This window comes from Engystomops pustulosus, chromosome 6, assembly GCF_040894005.1.
Source record: "Engystomops pustulosus chromosome 6, aEngPut4.maternal, whole genome shotgun sequence".
In the NCBI taxonomy this organism is placed as follows: domain Eukaryota; kingdom Metazoa; phylum Chordata; class Amphibia; order Anura; family Leptodactylidae; genus Engystomops; species Engystomops pustulosus.
The window spans coordinates 99,229,280-99,248,604 of NC_092416.1; the positions used below are offsets into that span (position 1 = coordinate 99,229,280).

At 43.6% G+C, this 19,325-nt stretch overlaps 1 protein-coding gene across 3 annotated transcripts in view; it reads left to right on the forward strand.

Annotated features, from left to right (window-relative positions):
- PRKCG (protein kinase C gamma) overlaps positions 1–19,325 on the forward strand; it is a 556,381-nt gene that overhangs the window by 407,245 nt on the left and 129,811 nt on the right. For 2 of the 3 annotated variants that reach the window (XM_072110471.1, XM_072110470.1), the window contains 2 exons: positions 5,127–5,258; positions 18,871–19,044. In XM_072110471.1, the coding sequence (XP_071966572.1) occupies positions 5,127–5,258; positions 18,871–19,044 (306 nt within the window). The remainder of the gene's footprint in view (positions 1–5,126; positions 5,259–18,870; positions 19,045–19,325) is intronic. The other variant, XM_072110472.1, reaches the window with a different exon arrangement.

Consider the following 19,325-nt stretch of genomic DNA (forward strand, 5'->3'; position numbering starts at 1 on the left):
TCTGGCGCAGCAGAGCCACATCTGGCGCAGCAGGGAGACATCGCGCGCAGCAGGGAGACATCGCGCGCAGCAGGGAGACATCGCGCGCAGCAGGGAGACATCGCGCGCAGCAGGGAGACATCGCGCGCAGCAGGGAGACATCGGGCAACAGGGAGACATCGGGCAGTAGGCAGACATCGGGCACCAGGGAGACATCGGGCAGCAGGGAGACATCGGGGAGACTTCAGTGGAAGAAGAGGAGCGGATCCCGGGACAGCGTATCTCCTCTCCCGACAAGTAAGCAGATGTGCCGAACATCTGTAATCTATTCTTCACTGTGTTCTTCACTGTGTTTTTCACTTAAATGATCCTGTGTTCACTGTTTTTATTCTATTCTTCACTGTTCTTCACATCTGATAACTTGTCGGGAGATAATATATGCGCGGAACAGTGAAGAATAGATTGCAGATGTTTGCATACATCTGATAACTTATCAGAAGACATTCTTTTTCAATTAAATAACACATTTTATTCCCGAACCATGGTCCCTTTGAAAAATGCTCGAGTCTCCCATTGACTGCAATGGGGCTCGTTATTCGAGACGAGCACTCGAGCATCTGGAAAAGTTCGTCTCGAATAACGAGCACCCGAGCATTTTAGTGCTCGCTCATCTCTAGTTAACAGACTTCTTAAATGCTGATTTGAATAGGTTGAGATGTTAGGTTCATAAAATGTGTTACTTGTGGGGGTATGTAGTACAAAAGCCTTTTTAGGGCACTTCCAAACTGAATTGATCACCAAAAAGTTCGCATTTTTCAAATTTCAAGAAAATCTGAGAAGTTGCTACTAAAACTTCAAACCTTCTCACATCCATAAAAAAAATGGAAACTTAAAACAAATAATGGATATAAAAAGAAGACCAATGGCAAAAGGTTTCTATCAAAAAAAATTTGTGGTATCACTTTTTTTCTAAAAAGTATGACATTTGAAACTTTGAAAATAGTCATTTTTTTCAAAATTTTCCTAAATTTTTGAATTTTTACCCCCCAAAAAAGGAACGGATCACCGAAATGACACTACTAACATAAACTACAATGTCTCACGAGAAAACAATCTCAAAATCACAGAGATATCTTAATGCGTTGAAAAGTTATTACCACAGGAAGAGACACTGGTCAAATTTCAAAAAAAAGTTGCGAGCCTTAACCTGCAAACAGGCTGCGTCCTTAAGGGGTTAAGCTGGTTGTCCCATCTCAGACATTTATGGCGTCTATTTTTCATTTATTTTTCTTTCAAGAAAACATATTTGAAAGGATTAAGGTTTGTTACTCCCATCATCAACTCACTGCACATACCACAATCCAGGTGGTATCTTTAAAATCCATTCTTCTTTACTTTATTAACATAAATTGCTATAAAAGCATGTTTCATACATTTGGTGTGCAAAGTTACTGAGGAGTATGGGCTTGAAACACGTTTCAAAGAAGAATCAATTATTTAAAAATACTTCCCGGATAGGAATGTGTACAGTGCATTGACAAGGGGAATAACAAACATTAATCCTTTACACTTCTGGCTCCATGGAGAACACTACAGAGAAGCCTCACTGGACACAGCAGCCATTGGAGATTCACTTATATGAACACTATTCCGCTTTTCACAACTAAAAGCAGGTGAGCAATATTCCACCCAAGCTCATTCTGTTTATCTATAAAGTATCACACTATTGTGGTGCCATGCCTGTTTTTCCCCTTTGAATGCCTACAGAGAAAACATATTCAAAATATTCCATAGCTCTTCATAATCATTGCCATATGCACAGGTTATGCCCTATAGAAAAGGGGTTGAGGACCTGAACCGTGTTGTGCTTGGAAACAGCCCATTTGCACACTCTTTCTTCTTATTTCAGAACCTATTTGTGTAAAATGCATTGCCTTACATTTATCTTCTTAACTCCTTAAGGACTTGGCCCTTATATTAACCAATATAGTAATAGTGCCCTTACATAGTAACAAATATATTCACAGTGCCCCCACACATTATAGAATCCGTTCCTACACACAGTAGCCAATATGGTAACATTTTCCCCATGGTAATCAATATAGCCAGGGTGCCCAAACACAATAGCTAATCTAGTCACAGTGCCAACAAATAGTTCACAGTGCCCACACAGAAACCAATAGTCACATTGCTCCCACACAGTAAACAATAGTCACAGCCATCCACAGTAGCCAGTAGTCACAGTGCCTGTCCCCAGTAGCCACAAGTCACAGTGCATGCCCCTAGTAGCCAGTAGTCACAGAGCCTGCCCCCAGTACCCAGTATCCCCATTTCCTGCCCCCAGTGCCCAGTATTCACAGTGCCTGCCCTAGTAGTCACAGTGATGTCCCCAGTAGCCATTAGCCACAGTGTTGCCATCAGTAAAACTTAGTCACTGTCTGCCCCCTGCAGCCACAATAATTCCAGCAGTAGCCAGCAGTCACAGTAATTCCCCCAGTAGACAGCTGTCAGAAGGATCCTCCGAGTAGCCTGCAGTCACATTGATTACCCCAGTAGCCACAATAATGTGCCGATTAGCGAGTACTCACGTTGATGCACCAAAGTAGTCAGTCACTGTGATACCCCCAGTAGCCATTAATCAAAGTTTCCAATAGTCACAATAATGTTTGCAGTCACAGTCATGCCCCCATTAGTCACACTGATGCCTCCTGTAGCCACTAGCTAAAGTGGTGTTACCAGTAGCCACAATAATGCCGCAAGTAGCCAGTAGTCACAGTATTTCCCCCTGCAGCCACAATAATTCCAGTACCCAATGGAATAAAAAGAAAAGCTTGTTCTTCTCCTTGCACCTTGATCCTGGAGCTGTGGTGCAGTCGGACACATCATCGCCATCACATGAGTAGCATGCTGTCGGCCTGTGTGCTGGAAGAAAAGCAGCTAGGGAGCTAAAAACTCAAGGGGTGGGGGCCTGCTCTCTAACCTGCTTCCCCCCAGCTCTTTTTTGCCCTGCTTTTTACTATTTTTGAAACCCTTAAGGGTACTTTGTCTGATCGATCCTGCCATATACTGCCATACTGCAGTATGGCAGCATATGGGGATTTTGCACATGATCTGTTACAATGTTAAAATGTGTGGCCTAATCACACCTATCATCCAGCTATTTTTCACTTATACCCTCTGACATATTTCTCTCCCTACATTAGTGGATACAGGCAGTCCCTGCGTTAAGTTCAAGATATGTTCTGCAGGTTTGTTCTTAAGTTGAATTTGTATGCAAGTTGGAACTGTATATTTTATAATTGTAACCCCAGTAAAAAATTTTTAGAAAATTGTATTAGAAAAATGTTGGGTTGTCATAAGAACCAGGATCAACAATAAAGCTTAACTGCAGACACATTTGGTAACTGTTACAGCTTATCTTTGTAGCCTAGGGCTAAAGTACAGTAAATCAATGAAATTCAGAGGTACGTTTGTAACTAGGGGTTGTCGGGGACCGCCTTTATATGGTATATTCTGGTAAGATCTATCATCTATTCTGGTTCATCTATCTTACATTTTGTATGCACAGTTAGTATGTACAATACAGTTACATCACTTAAAGGACAATGTGGTATTTTTTTCTAAATTAAAAAGGGATAGAGTTTAGAAATCCCAGTTCAACAGGTATCAGCTGTAAATTTTTTCCACAGGTTTGTAACTTTATCATCTCTTACTATGTTATAATCAACAGTGGAAGGGTGTGGTGACACCTGGTGTTTACAGCACACCAATGTAAAATTTTTCCAAAGGTTTGTAACTTTATAATTTGTTTGTATGTTCTCTCTGTGTTTAACCTGGGTTTCTTCCTGGTCCTCCGTTATCCTTCCACACTCCAAAACATACTGGTAGGTTGATTAGATTGTGAGTCCCATTTGGCACGCTCTGTGTGTGCTATATAAATAAAAGAAATTATTATTATTAATCTCTGACTACATTAGAATTAAACTTTGGGTTTTACATTACATAATTTCAACGGCTGTGGAGAAAAGGCTTGCCTAATCCACATTATTAACATTGTGTTCACATCCCCTTAACATTACTTTTTTAAACACTGTGTTGACATGATGTTGACACTACTGTTGCATTTTCATTTTGTTAACATTGTATTTACATAAATGTAATGGTAACACAATGCAATTAGGTGAACCTTCTCTCCACAGCTGTTACATTATGTTTTAAAAACGCAATTTAAATGCCACTTGTTACTTCATCATAAATGCACTTTGCAATAATCACTGTGTAATAATTGTTGGGATTGTTGTCTAGTCCATGTGTTGTCATGTTCACAATGTCACTCTGTTTAACATGTACTTGCTTGCTGAAGTTCCAGTACTGATTGAATGCAATATCATGTGCTTAGAAATTATGTCATGCAAAGTAATATACAATTCTTTTTTCCTTCTTGCGTATCTACAGTTTGTTAGAATTCAAGTATATTTTAATATCTAGACTCTGTATAATTGTTAAACATCTATTTTTTATGCACCTGTTCCCTCCAATAAAGGACCTTTAGTAAATGTAATGCTGATGACAAATCGATGAGCACCACTTCTGTCTGTCATCCAGTTTAATTACTTGCTGTAAGACCACTGGCACTGCTGACACTAGGCAAAGGCTGTGCTGCCAGGCAATCATGAGAAGTATTATGAAGCTTTTTTATGACCAGAGATCATTTGTTTCTAAATGCCCAGGTCAATTTCTGAAGCTCTGGTATGCTCTTCTTTGAAAAAGTTTTACATATCATAACAATTTAAAATTTTCTTTTTTATGACACGTGATACTTTGACTTGATTAATTTATTAATTACCCATGCAGCAAAGTGTAGTCAGTAGCTATATAACTAAGGGAACTGCTTTGATGTACCTTTCCCTCCCACAAATGCTTTTTTTGTATTTTTTAATGGTGGTTATTGAAAAATGGTTTTAAGTCCTATGCACAAAAATGAATCCAGCCAATTAAATGGCTTGCACATTCATAAAAAATAATTATTTATGCAGCAAGAAGACAAACTGCCTTATGACATTCTTAAATGCAAGAGTGTTGCCCTTTAAGAACCACATACAATTGGTTAATTGTGATATTATTTTTATTTTACTTATGTTATGCAGAAAGTGAGACGAGGTCCAGTTCCAAGTCCAAGCCCGACAGATTCCAAACGTGTCAGCTTTTTTGGTACTAGTCGCTTTCATATCTCGGATTTCAACTTCCTTATGGTGCTTGGGAAAGGAAGCTTTGGAAAGGTAACCAGGGTTATATAAAAGATAAGTTCTTTAGCCTTTACAGTTAAAGAGTAACTGTAAATGGTTTTTTTTCCACAAATCCATAGCTCTTGGGATGTAAAACAACTTTGCCTATTATCTTTGTTACCTATATGCAGCATTTTCTTTTCTATACTCCTCAGATTACCTCAGTGCTGGAGAATTACTTCCTCTGCTTGTGCTGATCAGACCTGGAGTCTGTGATATAAAAAAATCTACAAACTCTATGGACTCCTGAGGGGGGAGAGGCTGCTGCTCCCTGCTCACAGAGGAGGAGGTCATGTGACACATATTACATGTCCCCTGCTCCTTCATGTGATGGAAGCTGCCAGGCTTGTCACCATATACATCCTGTATGTGCACTGTACACTATTCAGTGGATTTACTTGTGGAAAACTAAATGGATTTAATGCTAAATTACTTTGAGAGAGATCACAAGGCATCATGGGATCTGTGGGCAAGCTAACTGGCCTCAGCTTGAGGGCATAGACCTCTGGTGAGAAAGATTTTTGTGCATCCAGAGAGCTTCACTGGAGGGTCAGAGTTCACAGAGAGATCCACCTGTAACTAGGGGTGGTCTGTAAGTCGGTTCTCCTTAAGTTGGGGACTACCTGTAAATTTTAATATCATAGTATATTAAGTTCACTAAACATATCGGTTCATAAAGTGAATCTATACTCTTATATTGTTGATTCAGATGAAGGCAAAACGCCTTATAACATCAGTCAGTTGGCTCATTGTAGAATAAAAAATTCAAATATTGCAATGAGAAAAAAAATCTGTGGATCAATATGTCATCAACTAAATTTTTTTCCCCATTAAATGATATGATATTTTTGCCCTAAAAATGAATCCACACTTTTCAGCATGTACACAGTATAAGCTATCGCAACATCTTATGGCAGAGAGTTCTTTAGTTTCAATGTTCTTGCAGTAAAAAAACCCCCTGTCTTTGGTGATGGTAGAACCACCTCTCCTCTTGGCGTAATGGATGCACCCTTGTCTTGGCCACATCTATATGCTCTAACTTTATTTTTTACAACCTCTTTAAAGAATGCTCACTTGTAAAGCACAACTGTAAAGTTTTTTTTCACAAATCAATAGCTCTGGGAATATAAAACAACTTTACCTATTATCTTTATTACCTACATTTAACTGCATCAATCGCAGGTGTTAACCATTTAAATGCATGTGCCTCTCCATCTTAGACTGGGAGATTATATGCCCTAGGGCTCAAGCAGCATAGGCCTAAAATAAACTGTAAATTTCAGCGTTCAAATCCCCCATGTCCCAAAATAAAAAGACAAAAATGTTTATTGCAAGTGAACATGTAACAGAAATAAACTTAAAACTTCATATAATCCCCAATACATTTATTGGCGTCAGAATATCAGAATATGGCAAAGCAAAATAAAAATATTCTACTAAAGTTTAACATTTTTCTAAATATATTACAACATAATAAAATCTATATAAATATGGCATCTCCATGATCATATTGATCAAAATAATAAAGGAGAGGTGTTGTGTCTAGCAAACAGTAAAAGTTGTAAAACCAGAACCAACAAGAAAATGGTGCAAATGGAATATTTGTCAATTTCTCCTCATTTGGAATTTTTTTCCTGGTTCCCACTACATTGCTAAACCATTATAGCTTTTCATAAAAAGCTAAAATGGAAAAGCAAAATGGAAAAAGTTAAGACTAATATACAGCATTACACTATACTTACCAGTCTTAATAAATCAACCCCTTTTATTCTAATAAAAAGTCTCTACTAGAAATGACTGGTTTGGTCGAAATTCAGGTCTGCCAAGTTGTTACGAACTTTGACTTAAACATGAATCCCATTGAAGTCAATGAAGTCACAGATGTGTCTGAGAACTGCTGTCCAGACACATGGCCTGAAGTGGCCTGCAGCAACTCTGAGCCATACCAGAGCCTGCCTTTGAGCACTGTTCATAGTGGCTTCTCCAGTCTGAAGCTACTTAAAGGGCACCTACCACCACAAATCTACCTATAAAGGTAGATTGGGTGGTAGGTGGATCAATGGGACGTGAGGATAGCCCTTTTAAGGGCTAATCCTCACATCCCCACACTTTTTTGATAACTTTTATTACACATATATTCAAATTTACTTATGCGGCTACTGGGGCGTGGAGTAGCCGCATCTGAGGTTACACGAGGCGGCTACTCCACGCCCCGGTAGCCACTTTACCCCTCCTACTCACCCATCTTCAGCGCGCAGCTCCGCGTAGCTGCGCGCCCTCGTCCAGCGATCCTGCCGTCTGCGCATGCGCAGAAGAGCAGGCCCGCGCCTGTTTCGGAGCAGTGACCGCGCAGGCGCGGGCCTGCTCTTCTGCGCATGCGCAGACGGCAGGATCGCCGGACGAGGGCGCGCAAAAAAGTGTGGGGACTTTATAGGTAGATTTGTGGTGGTAGGTTTCCTTTAAACCAGGCTGTGATCGCTTTTTGCTGAACAGTCGAGCACAAGGCTGCGCTAAAGTCACTAGTCCACTAGCGGAATCCAGATGCCCCCAAGCCAATAAAGGTCAGGCCATGGTGGGGGATGTTGCACATGGATGATAAAAAACTAGGGGAAATATACAATACATACTTATGACTTGTAAGATAAAAAAAATATGTTGAAAGGGATTTTCTCCATTAAAGGGGTATTCTCATCTGGCCATTCACTTTCATTAATCTGACAAATATAAACATTTCTTCAATTGGATGTTATTAAAAAAATGTTCCTGTGTGAAGATATTTTCTCATAAATGTAGTGATATGGTCCCTTAGAAACGAGATAGCTTCCTCGGTTACGACCACCCCGCACTCTGGCAGCAACGGCCAGACATGCGCTATTGAGTCCTGCCCGACCACCTGGCTTCAGAGTTCATTTCTACAGGACGGCTGTAGGATATGCAGTATCTCCCGGGCATTTCATATACAAAAACTTTTTGTTTCTTTGTGCAATTCCTCCAGCAGAGGTGGCCATATCCAGGGACACAGTCTTGTTTCTAAGGGACCATATGACTACTTTTATGAGAAATTACCTTCGCACAGGAACATTTTTTTAAATGACATCTAATTGAAGAAATGTTTTTATATGGCAGAATAATGAAACTGAATGTGAATGACCAGACGAGAATACCCCTTTAAGTAATATTACATCAGAAATCTTTAGATATTGTAGATCCAAGGAATCTGTTAATGCTTTTATATTTAAGTAACAAAATCATACTACATATGGAAGAAATATTTCTTATCTGCAGTCTTGTCCTCTTTTTAAAAATACAGGATGGCAGAATAACAGTTAAAACTTTTACTGAGCTATTAGCCAGGTTCCAGATCAAGCAAGGAGGGAACTGAACATTATATAATTTGAGCAAGAGAAGATCGCATAAAATAAAAGATATTGCATAAAATTACAGGCTTTCTTCGGAAATGCATTAATTAACTATACGAGAAAGGTTTTTCAAATATCACAATTTCAACTATATGACATGGTAATATAAAGGAATATAAAAATAGGTTAAGCAGAGAAAGTTGTTTTATAGAATGTTAAACCCATTAGAGGAACGATATAGTTATCTATGCATATAGATGTTGTTACCGATTAATTTGCAGGAGGACTCTGTTTGTCACTTGCCACCACTCTAACATAATTAAGCCAATTAATTCTCTCTATGTATGTGACTACTCTATGTGGCCACTATGTGGCTAGAAGCCAGCATATTTTTATATTTCTTTCATTATCCCCCAAGCCCTTCTGCAGACTAAATCTGACGGGGCACAGATTTTAGCCATGGTTGTCGCCAATTTTCTGGCAAAGACTCAGTCAGCACAATGGTTTCAGAACACTCTTCCATTGCTCCAAATCCGATAACAGTCAAGTAATATAAATGCATATTGTACAGGCCTTCTACTAGTAACTGGTCATAAGTATTCAGGCCCTTTGCTGTGACACTCATATTTAACTCACTTGCTGTCCATTTCCTTCTGAAATGGTTCTTCTCCTTCATTTAAGTCATTTCTGTTCCTGTATTTAATTAAACTGATTGGACTTGATTTACAAAGGCCCACATGTCTCTATATAAGACCTCACAATGCATGTCAAAGCACATGATCTTCCAAGTTTACAAAAGAATGTTTTCAGCACTCAAGGTTCCTAATAACACAGTGGTCTCCATCATCCTTAAATTGAAAAAGTTTGGGGCGACCACAACTCTTCCCTGACCTGGCAGTCCAGCCAAACTAAAAAATCGTGGAAAAAGAGCCTCGGTGTGAGATAGGTAAAGAAGAACCCCAGGATCACTGTGGCTGAGTTCCAGAGATACAGTAGGGAGATAAGAGAAAGTTCCACAAAGTCAAAGCTCACTGCAGCCCTCCACCATTCGGGGCTTTATGGCAGAGTGTATGAATGTGGTCAATTACAGAGATATCCGAGATGAAAACCACTTTCAGAATGCTCTTGACCGCAGACTGGACCAAGGATCACGATTCAAAAGCACAAATAACAGCAGCTAAAATAACAAATCAGTGGCTTCAGAACAACTCTCTGACCATTCCTGACTGGCCCCACCAGAGCCCTGACCTAAAGCCAATTGAGCATCTCTGGAGAGACTTGGAAATGGCCTCCCACCAACATATACCATCTCAATACTGAGCAATGGGTCTGAATTAGAGATGAGCGAACATGCTCGTCCGAGCTTGATGCTCGGTCGAGCATTAGGGTACTCGAAACTGCTCGTTGCTCGGACGAATACTTCGCCCGCTCGAGAAAATGGCAGCTCCCGCCGTTTTGCTTTTTGGCGGCCAGAAACAGAGCCAATCACAAGCCAGGAGACTCTGCACTCCACCCAGCATGACGTGGTACCCTTACACGTCGATAGCAGTGGTTGGCTGGCCAGATCAGGTGACCCTGGGATAGACTAGCCGCTGCCCGCGCTGCTCGGATCATTCTGTGTCTGGATGCCGCTAGGGAGAGAGCTGCTGCTGGTCAGGGAAAGCGTTAGGGTGTTCTATTAGCTTACTGTTAGGCAGGAGTGATTCTCAAAGAACCCAACAGCCCTTCTTAGGGCTACAATAACGTTCTACTTTTTTTATTTTAATTTGCATCTAGTACCATTTTGTGAGGAATTAGCAGGGGGACTTGCTACCGTTGTGTTTAGCTCTTAGTGGCACACATATCCATAGCAAAGACCGAAGTGGGAAAATTTAGTAGGGGTTGGATTTCAATTAGGCACTAACTCAGTGTCATCTCATCTGGCATAGTAGTGTGCTTTGATACTTGGCTAGAAAATAGCCATAGGAGAATACAAAGAGCTTACTTACGCCTACAGTAGCGTTCTATATATTTGATTTCTGGTTGATCTGCTGGTGGCTGTACTTTCTGCAGTGCATGTACTAGCCAATTCTGAGCAATTTGTAGTGAGACTTGCGACCGCTGTGTTCTGCGCTTAGTGACGCACATATCCATAGCAAAGACCGAAGTGGGAAAATTTAGTAGGGGTTGGATTTCAATTAGGCACTAACTCAGTGTCATCTCATCTGGCATAGTAGTGTGCTTTGATACTTGGCTAGAAAATAGCCATAGGAGAATACAAAGAGCTTACTTACGCCTACAGTAGCGTTCTATATATTTGATTTCTGGTTGATCTGCTGGTGGCTGTACTTTCTGCAGTGCATGTACTAGCCAATTCTGAGCAATTTGTAGTGAGACTTGCGACCGCTGTGTTCTGCGCTTAGTGACGCACATATCCATAGCAAAGACCGAAGTGGGAAAATTTAGTAGGGGTTGGATTTCAATTAGGCACTAACTCAGTGTCATCTCATCTGGCATAGTAGTGTGCTTTGATACTTGGCTAGAAAATAGCCATAGCAATAGGATAGCATTGTTTGGTTTTAAAAACTCAAAAAAAAACAAAAAACACAAAAAAAAACAAAAAACACAAAAAAAAAACAAAAAAAAGTTAAAAAAAAAATAAAGTTATAACTCTCATTTTAAAAATGTTTAACCCGAGGGCTAGGGGTAGAGGACGAGGGCGGGGACGTGGGCGTCCAACTACTGCAGGGGTCAGAGGCCGTGGTCCTGGGCGGGGTGAGACACCACCTGCTGATGAGGGAGCAGGGGAACGCCGCAGAGCTACACTCCCTAGGTTCATGTCTGAAGTTACTGGGACTCGTGGTAGAGCACTGTTGAGGCCAGAACAGTGCGAACAGGTGATGTCGTGGATTGCTTCGAGCAATTTGTCCACCACCAGTCAGTCTTCCACGCAGTCCACCCATGTCACCGAAATCGCCACTCCTCCAGCTCCTGCACCTCAGCCTCCTCCCCCCCAGTCTGCCCCCTCCCAGGAAAATTTGGCATTTGAACCGGCATACTCTGAGGAACTGTTTTCTGGACCCTTCCCACAGTCACAAACCACTTGTCCGGTTGCTGCTGAGCAATTTTCCGATGCCCAGGTTTTCCACCAGTCACAGTCTGTGGGTGATGATGACCTTCTTGACGTAGTGGAAGTGTGTAAAGAGGTGTCCGACGATGAGGAGACACGGTTGTCAGACAGTGGGGAAGTTGTTGTCAGGGCAGGAAGTCCGAGGGGGGAGCAGACTGAGGGATCGGAGGATGATGAGGTGACAGACCCAAGCTGGGTTGAGAGGCTGGGTGAACACAGTGCTTCTGAGACGGAGGAGAGTCCTCGACCAGAACAGGTTGGAAGAGGCAGTGGTGGGGCCAGACGGAGAGGCAGGGCCAGAGCTGGTGCATCAGCGCCAAATGTGTCAACTAGTGAAGCTCCTGTGGCGAGGGCTCTTGCGGCGAGGGCTAGATCTTCAGAAGTCTGGAGGTTCTTTAAGGAAACACCGGATGACCGACGGACTGTGGTGTGCAACATTTGCCAAACCAGGCTCAGCAGGGGTTCCACCACTACTAGCTTAACTACCACCAGTATGCGCAGGCATATGAATGCTAAACACCCCACTCAGTGGCAACAAGCCCGTTCACCTCCGGCCGTGCACACCACTGCTCCTTCCCCTGTGTCAGCTGCTAGTCAGCCCCCTGCCCAGGACCCTGCCACAAAAACCCCATCGTCGCCTCCACGATCCTCCACAGCATCCACCAGCGTTCAGCTCTCCATACCCCAGACGCTGGAGCGGAAACGCAAATATAGTGCAACCCACCCGCACGCCCAAGCCCTTAATGTGCACATCTCCAGATTGCTTAGCCTGGAGATGCTGCCCTATAGGCTAGTAGAGACCGAGGCCTTTCGCAACCTCATGGCGGTGGCCGCCCCTCGGTATTCGGTCCCCAGCCGCCACTACTTTTCCCGATGTGCCGTCCCAGCCCTGCACCAGCACGTGTCAGACAACATCATCCGTGCCCTGACCAACGCCGTTTCTGACAAGGTCCACCTGACCACGGACACGTGGACGAGTGCTGCCGGGCAGGGCCACTATATATCGCTGACGGCACATTGGGTTAACTTGGTGGAGGCTGGGACCGAGTCTGACCCTGGGGCTGCTCATATACTGCCGACGCCGAGGATTGCGGGGCCTACCTCGGTCCAGGTGTTTCAGGCCTACTATGCCTCCTCCTCCTCCCACCCCTCCTCCACCTCCTCCTCCGAACTACCATCCGTGGGCACGGCGCCATCAGTCGGTAGCTCTAGGCACAGCAGCAGTGCCGTCGCTAAGCGACAGCAGGCGGTGCTCAAACTGCTGAGCCTAGGCGACAAAAGGCACACCGCCCAAGAGCTATTACAGGGCATCACGGCGCAGACTGATCTGTGGCTGGCACCGCTGAACCTCAAGCCGGGAATGGTTGTGTGTGACAACGGTCGTAACCTGGTGGCGGCTCTGCAACTCGGCAGACTGACACATGTGCCATGCCTGGCCCATGTGTTAAATCTGATAGTTCAGCGTTTCCTCAAGACATACCCCAATCTGTCTGATTTGCTCACGAAGGTGCGCCGCATCTGTGCGCATTTCAGGAAGTCCAGCCCAGATGCTGCCACTCTCAGGGCAGCGCAGCGCCGCCTCCAACTGCCCGCTCACCGACTGTTGTGCGACGTGCCCACGAGGTGGAATTCAACACTGACCATGTTATCCAGAGTTTACCAGCAGCGCAGAGCGATTGTAGACTGCCAGATGTCAACTTCCACCAGAACTGGTAGTCAGGTCAGTCAGCTTCCTCAAGTCTACAATGAGGAGTGGACGTGGATGTCTGATATCTGTCAGGTGCTGAGTAACTTTGAGGAGTCAACACAGATGGTCAGTGGCGATGCCGCCATCATCAGCCTCACCATCCCGCTGCTTGGCCTGTTGAAAAACTCTCTGGTCAGCATGAAGTCGGAAGCTTTGCGCTCGTCACAAGAGACAGGGGAAGAATATTCCCTTGTTGATAGCCAAAGCACCCTCAGGTCTGTTTCTCAGCGCATATCGGAGGAGGTGGAGGTGGAAGAGGATGAGGAGGAAGAGGAGGAGAATGTTGGCGAGACACAAGAGGGGACCATTGTTGAGTCCTTTACTGTTCAGCGTGTATGGGCAGAAGAAGAGGAGTTGGAGGAGTTGGAGGAGGAGGAAATGGACAGTCAGGCCAGTGAGGGGAGTGAATTCTTACGCGTTGGTACTCTGGCGCATATGGCAGATTTCATGCTAGGCTGCCTATCCCGTGACCCTCGCGTTCAAAGAATTTATTCCAGCACCGATTACTGGGTGTTCACTCTCCTGGACCCACGGTACAAGCAAAATCTTTCCACTCTCATCCCTGCAGAGGAAAGGAGTGTGAGAATGCATGAATACCAGCAGGCCCTGGTGCACAAGCTGAAACAGTATTTCCCTTCTGACAGCGCTAGCGGCAGAGTGCGTAGTTCTGCGGGACAAGTAGCGAGGGAGAGTAGGCGAGCAGGCAGCTTGTCCAGCACTGGCAAGGGTACGCTTTACAAGGCTTTTGCCAGCTTTATGTCACCCCAGCAAGACACTGTCACCTGTCCCCAGTCTCGGCAGAGTAGGGCTGATCTTTACAGAAAGATGGTGAGGGAGTACGTAGCTGACCATACCATCGTCCTAAATGATCACACAGCTCCCTACAACTACTGGGTTTCAAAGCTGGACATGTGGCACGAACTGGCGCTGTACGCCTTGGAGGTTCTTGCCTGCCCTGCCGCTAGCGTCTTGTCCGAGCGGGTTTTCAGTGCAGCTGGTGGCATCATCACCGATAAGCGTACACGCCTGTCGACTGACAGCGCTGACAGGCTGACGCTTATTAAAATGAATAAAGGCTGGATTTCTCAGAATTTCCAATCTCCACCAGGTGAAGGAAGCTCAACCTGAATAATTGATCCACTCCTCCTCCTCCTCATTTTCCTCCTTCTCCTCCTCTTTGTACAGTAAAGCAGAGGAAAATGGCTATTTTTTGACAGGGCCCACTGGCTCTTGCTATAGTACTTCATGCATTTAATTTTTCTGGAGGGCCACCTACCCGGTCCTCTGTTTGAACCAATTTTTGTGAGTGCCACATACAGGCACTCAATCTATTCCATTTTACTGGAGGGCCACCTACCTGCTCCTCTGGTTTGAAAAATGTTTGGGACTGCCACATACAGGCACTATCCAAATTAAATTGTCTCCATAGCAGCCTCCACAAGTTGTCTCCATTGCTACCTCCAAAAGTCGTCCATATAGCTGCCTCCATACATCGTCCCTTTATCAAACGAGGTGTGTCAGGCAGAAATTTGGGTTGTTTTCATGGATTCCACATCAAAGTTGTTAACTTTGTCGCCACCCTGCTGTGTTATCCACAAAATATACTGGCAAACTTTTACCATTTAGGGATATTATTTCAGCGCTTCTTGCGCATCTGTTTACATTCCCCTCACCCGGCATATCCTAAACTTATAAGAACGCTACTACACTTGATCTTATACAAAAGGTTCTTAGAAGTGCTGTTTGGGGAGTAGCCTAGAGACAGGGGCTTGGATTGGCGAAAGTTCGCCTGGCAGCGGAGCGCCAGCTCCATGCGCATCATGCGCTTCTTGCGCATCTGTTTACATTCCCCTCACCCGCCATATCCCAAACTTATAAGAACGCTACTACACTTAACTTGGTGCAGGCTGGGACCGAGTCTGACCCTGGGGCTGGTCATATACTGCCGACGCAGAGAATTGCGGGGCCTACCTCGGTCCAGGTCTCAAAGGCCTACTATACCTCCTCCCACCCCTCCTCCACCTCCTCCTCCTCCGAATTACCATCCGTGGGCATGGCGCCATCAGTCGGTAGCTCTAGGCACAGCAGCAGTGCCGTCGCTAAGCGACAGCAGGCGGTGCTGAAACTGCTGAGCCTAGGCGATAAAAGGCACACCGCCCAAGAGCTATTACAGGGCATTCCACATCAAAGTTGTTAACTTTGTCGCCACCCTGCTGTGTAATCCACAAAATATACTTGCAAACTTTTACCATTTAGGGATATTATTTCAGCGCTTCTTGCGCATCTGTTTACATTCCCCTCACCCGCCATATCCTAAACTTATAAGAACGCTACTACACTTGATCTTATACAAAAGGTTCTTAGAAGTGCTGTTTGGGGAGTAGCCTAGAGACAGGGGCTTGGATTGGCGAAAGCTCGCCTGGCTGCAGAGCGCCAGCTCCATCCCAAGATCCAACTAACATAGTTGCAGCACCTTTAATCTACTACTAGTTCACTGCCTCCATAATAATAATAATAATCTTTATTTATATAGCGTCATCATATTCTGTAGCGCTTTACAAATCATAGGAAACAAATACAAATGTAATGTAACAGAGCACAACATTTGTATGGAACAACAGGAGTGAGGTCCCTGCTCGCCAGAGCTTACGGTTTATGAAGATGATGGGGTAACACGAGGTAAAAGAATATTTAATGGTCAAGCCATTCTTCTTAGGGAATAGAAAAAAATATAATAAATGGAATTGCTGTCGCTTGAACCACTCAGCCGTCATCTTATATACCAGGTCCAGGGTGAATGGGACTGCAGAGAAGTCTGGTGCCTGTTGGTTGCTGGATAACAGATGGGAGGACGACACAGGACGGGTTAGTAGAAGAGTTAAAACTTCATGCAGTTAATGAGTGTTATAGGCTTGCCTAAAGAAATGGGTTTTAAGAGCACGTTTGAAACTTTGGAGGTTAGGTATTAGTCTGATAGTCCGGGGCAGAGCATTCCATAGAATTGGTGCAGCTCTAGAGAAGTCTTGGAGAAGCGAGTGGGAGGTCCGCACTAGGGTAGAGGTTAATCTAAGATCACTGGCGGATCTAAGAGCACGGGTTGGGCGATAGACTGAGATAAGAGAGGAGAGGTAGGGGGGTGCAGCATTATACAGAGCTTTATGGATGAGGGTTATTATTATTTTAAACTGTATTCGAAAGGAGACTGGCAGCCAGTGCAGCGACTGGCATGAACTGTAAGCATACATGGTCCCCTTATCAAACGAGCTGTGTCAGGCAGAATTTTGGGTTGTTTTCATGGCTTCCATGTTAACTTTGTCGCCACCCTGCTGTGTAATCCACAAAATATACTGGCAAACTTTTATCATGTACCGATATTATTTGAGCGCTTCTTGCTCACCTCCTTTGGTTCCTCTCTGACACCCATTGGTTTGAAGCCTGAGTCCAATTAGGGTATGTCGCCATGCCACTCTCTAGCCTGCTGCCGCTGCCTCTGCATGCCGTCCCCTATAGTGTCAGGGTCAATTATTGGATGTTTTAGATGCTATCTAGCTTCATTCTGTCACTTTGTCATGGCCATGCTGTTGCCCATAATTTTGGCATAATGGTGCATTAGGCAGCCTCAGAGGCATCCATGCATGCTGCCCCTGCTGTTTCCTGTCCATTTCCATGGTGTTTCCATCCTTTTCTGAGGTTCCCAGGTGTTTGGCCAAGCTTCCCTGTGCAGAGCCTTGGTCCCCTTGAAAAATGCTCGAGTCTCCCATTGACTTCAATGGGGTTCGTTATTCGAGACGAGCACTCGAGCATCGGGAAAAGTTCGTCTCGAATAACGAGTACCCGAGCATTTTAGTGTTCGCTCATCTCTAGTCTGAATACTTACAACCATGTAATATTTCAGAACTTTGAATACTTACTGTACCCATTGTGTCACACCCAACCTTTTTCCTTAACACAAATTTTGTCACTGAAATGTGCTTTCCAGTGCACAATTGGACCTTCCACCACATTTATCATTCGAAGTCAGACAGAAGTGTGTCACATGCCCCCTGCTGAAGGTGCACCAAAAAAGGTTGGTGCACTCTGTCTGAGCAGTGCAGGGATTGCCAGATTCCCTTCACAGGAAAACTGCACAAGCAGTTTGCACTGTTTTTAGTTAATGTGCCCCACATTGTGTATGCTAACTTAATTGGAGAAGGACATTATCCTATAATGCCTTGTCCCAGGGTCTCTCTCACCAAAAGTGAAGAGCTAAGGGGGAGGATGTGAACCTTTTGGAGCGCTCACAGTAAGGCAGTGCTAGGGCACAGCAAGCCAGTCTGCAGATGGACATTGGACCAGTGGAGACAGACATGTGATCTGTCCCTAGTGAAATGGAATCCAGAAAGGACTGATTGAGCTCATTGAGAGCCAGAGTGCTGATGAGTTACCTCAGTAGAGTTTCTTGCACGCAGACGGTAGCTACCAAGAAGTGAGGTAGTGCCCTATGTGGAGGTAATCGGGTTGTTATTTTTGTTCCTTTAGTTGTTTTAAAGCTTAATAAAGCTGTTTATTTAGGATTGTTACAAGCTCCTACATTGTTGCTTTAGTACTAAGCAACACAAAAAATGTCTGTGAGGCCCCAGAAGCTTCTACTATTGTACCCCAAATGTCACAGTGATACATTCACTGTTAATCCTCATAGTTTGTAAGTTAGGTATATTTTTTGCAAACAGTATAGCAAACCTTTTTTGTGATATTGAATTAATAATTTTTTTATTAGATGTTTAGGACTTATTGGGTTCTACTTCATATACAATAAGTGTCAGATGTGGTGGACCCACTGACCTAACGCGAGTGATGACGTAAGCCGACACCTGGGAGTGGAGTCTAAGTGTCACCCTAACACTTACATATTTGTCTTATCCAGTTCAGTGCTGCAGTGTGAATTAATGAAGGCTAACCATTTGAATAGTGTGCTCTCTTCCCATTACAGAATGGGCTAAATTCAATAATAGGGTAAATATCCAGGTAATGAACATAGCCCATGGGTTTATACAATATCAGCTCTTTTCTTGAAAAACATGGTCAATGAGTTGTCATACAGATACATACAGGTTTCCTACAGGTATACAGGTATACATAGTTACAGATAGCAAATGCTGTATATTCTCAAACTTACTATTATTTTCCTTCTATATTTTATAACAAAAATTTGGTAAAGTAAGGGACTAATGAAACGAGGCCTGACTACAGGTTCAGACTACACAGTCTGTTATCATAGAAACTCAAAGGTGTGAATAGGAGCTGTGGGCAAAAAGTGAAAATACAAAATCAAAATTATTTGCAAAAAACCATAGAGAATGTCATAATTATAAAATATATTATCTTATAAAAAAAATTTCTGCTATATTTCAGGTTATGCTGGCTGAGAGGCGTGGATCTGATGAATTGTATGCCATTAAAATTCTCAAAAAGGATGTAATAATTCAAGATGATGATGTTGAGTGTACTATGGTTGAGAAACGCGTTTTAGCATTGCCTGACCGACCTCACTTTCTTACCCAGCTGCATTCAACATTCCAGACTGTGGTATGATTTAGCATTTTTTTCCTTATATATTTCTTACACAAGAGTATCAAGAATACTATAGAACATACTCTTGGATGGAGTCCAAGAAATGAAAATAACTTGTTGACATGTATTTGAGTACAGGCAGTCCCCAGGTTACATACAAGATAGGGTCTGTAGGTTTGTTCTTAAGTTGAATTTGTATGTAAGTCGGAACTGTATACTTTATCATTGTAACCCCCAACCACATTTTTTTTGGTCTCTGTGACAATTGGATTTTAAAAATGTTGGATTGTCATTAG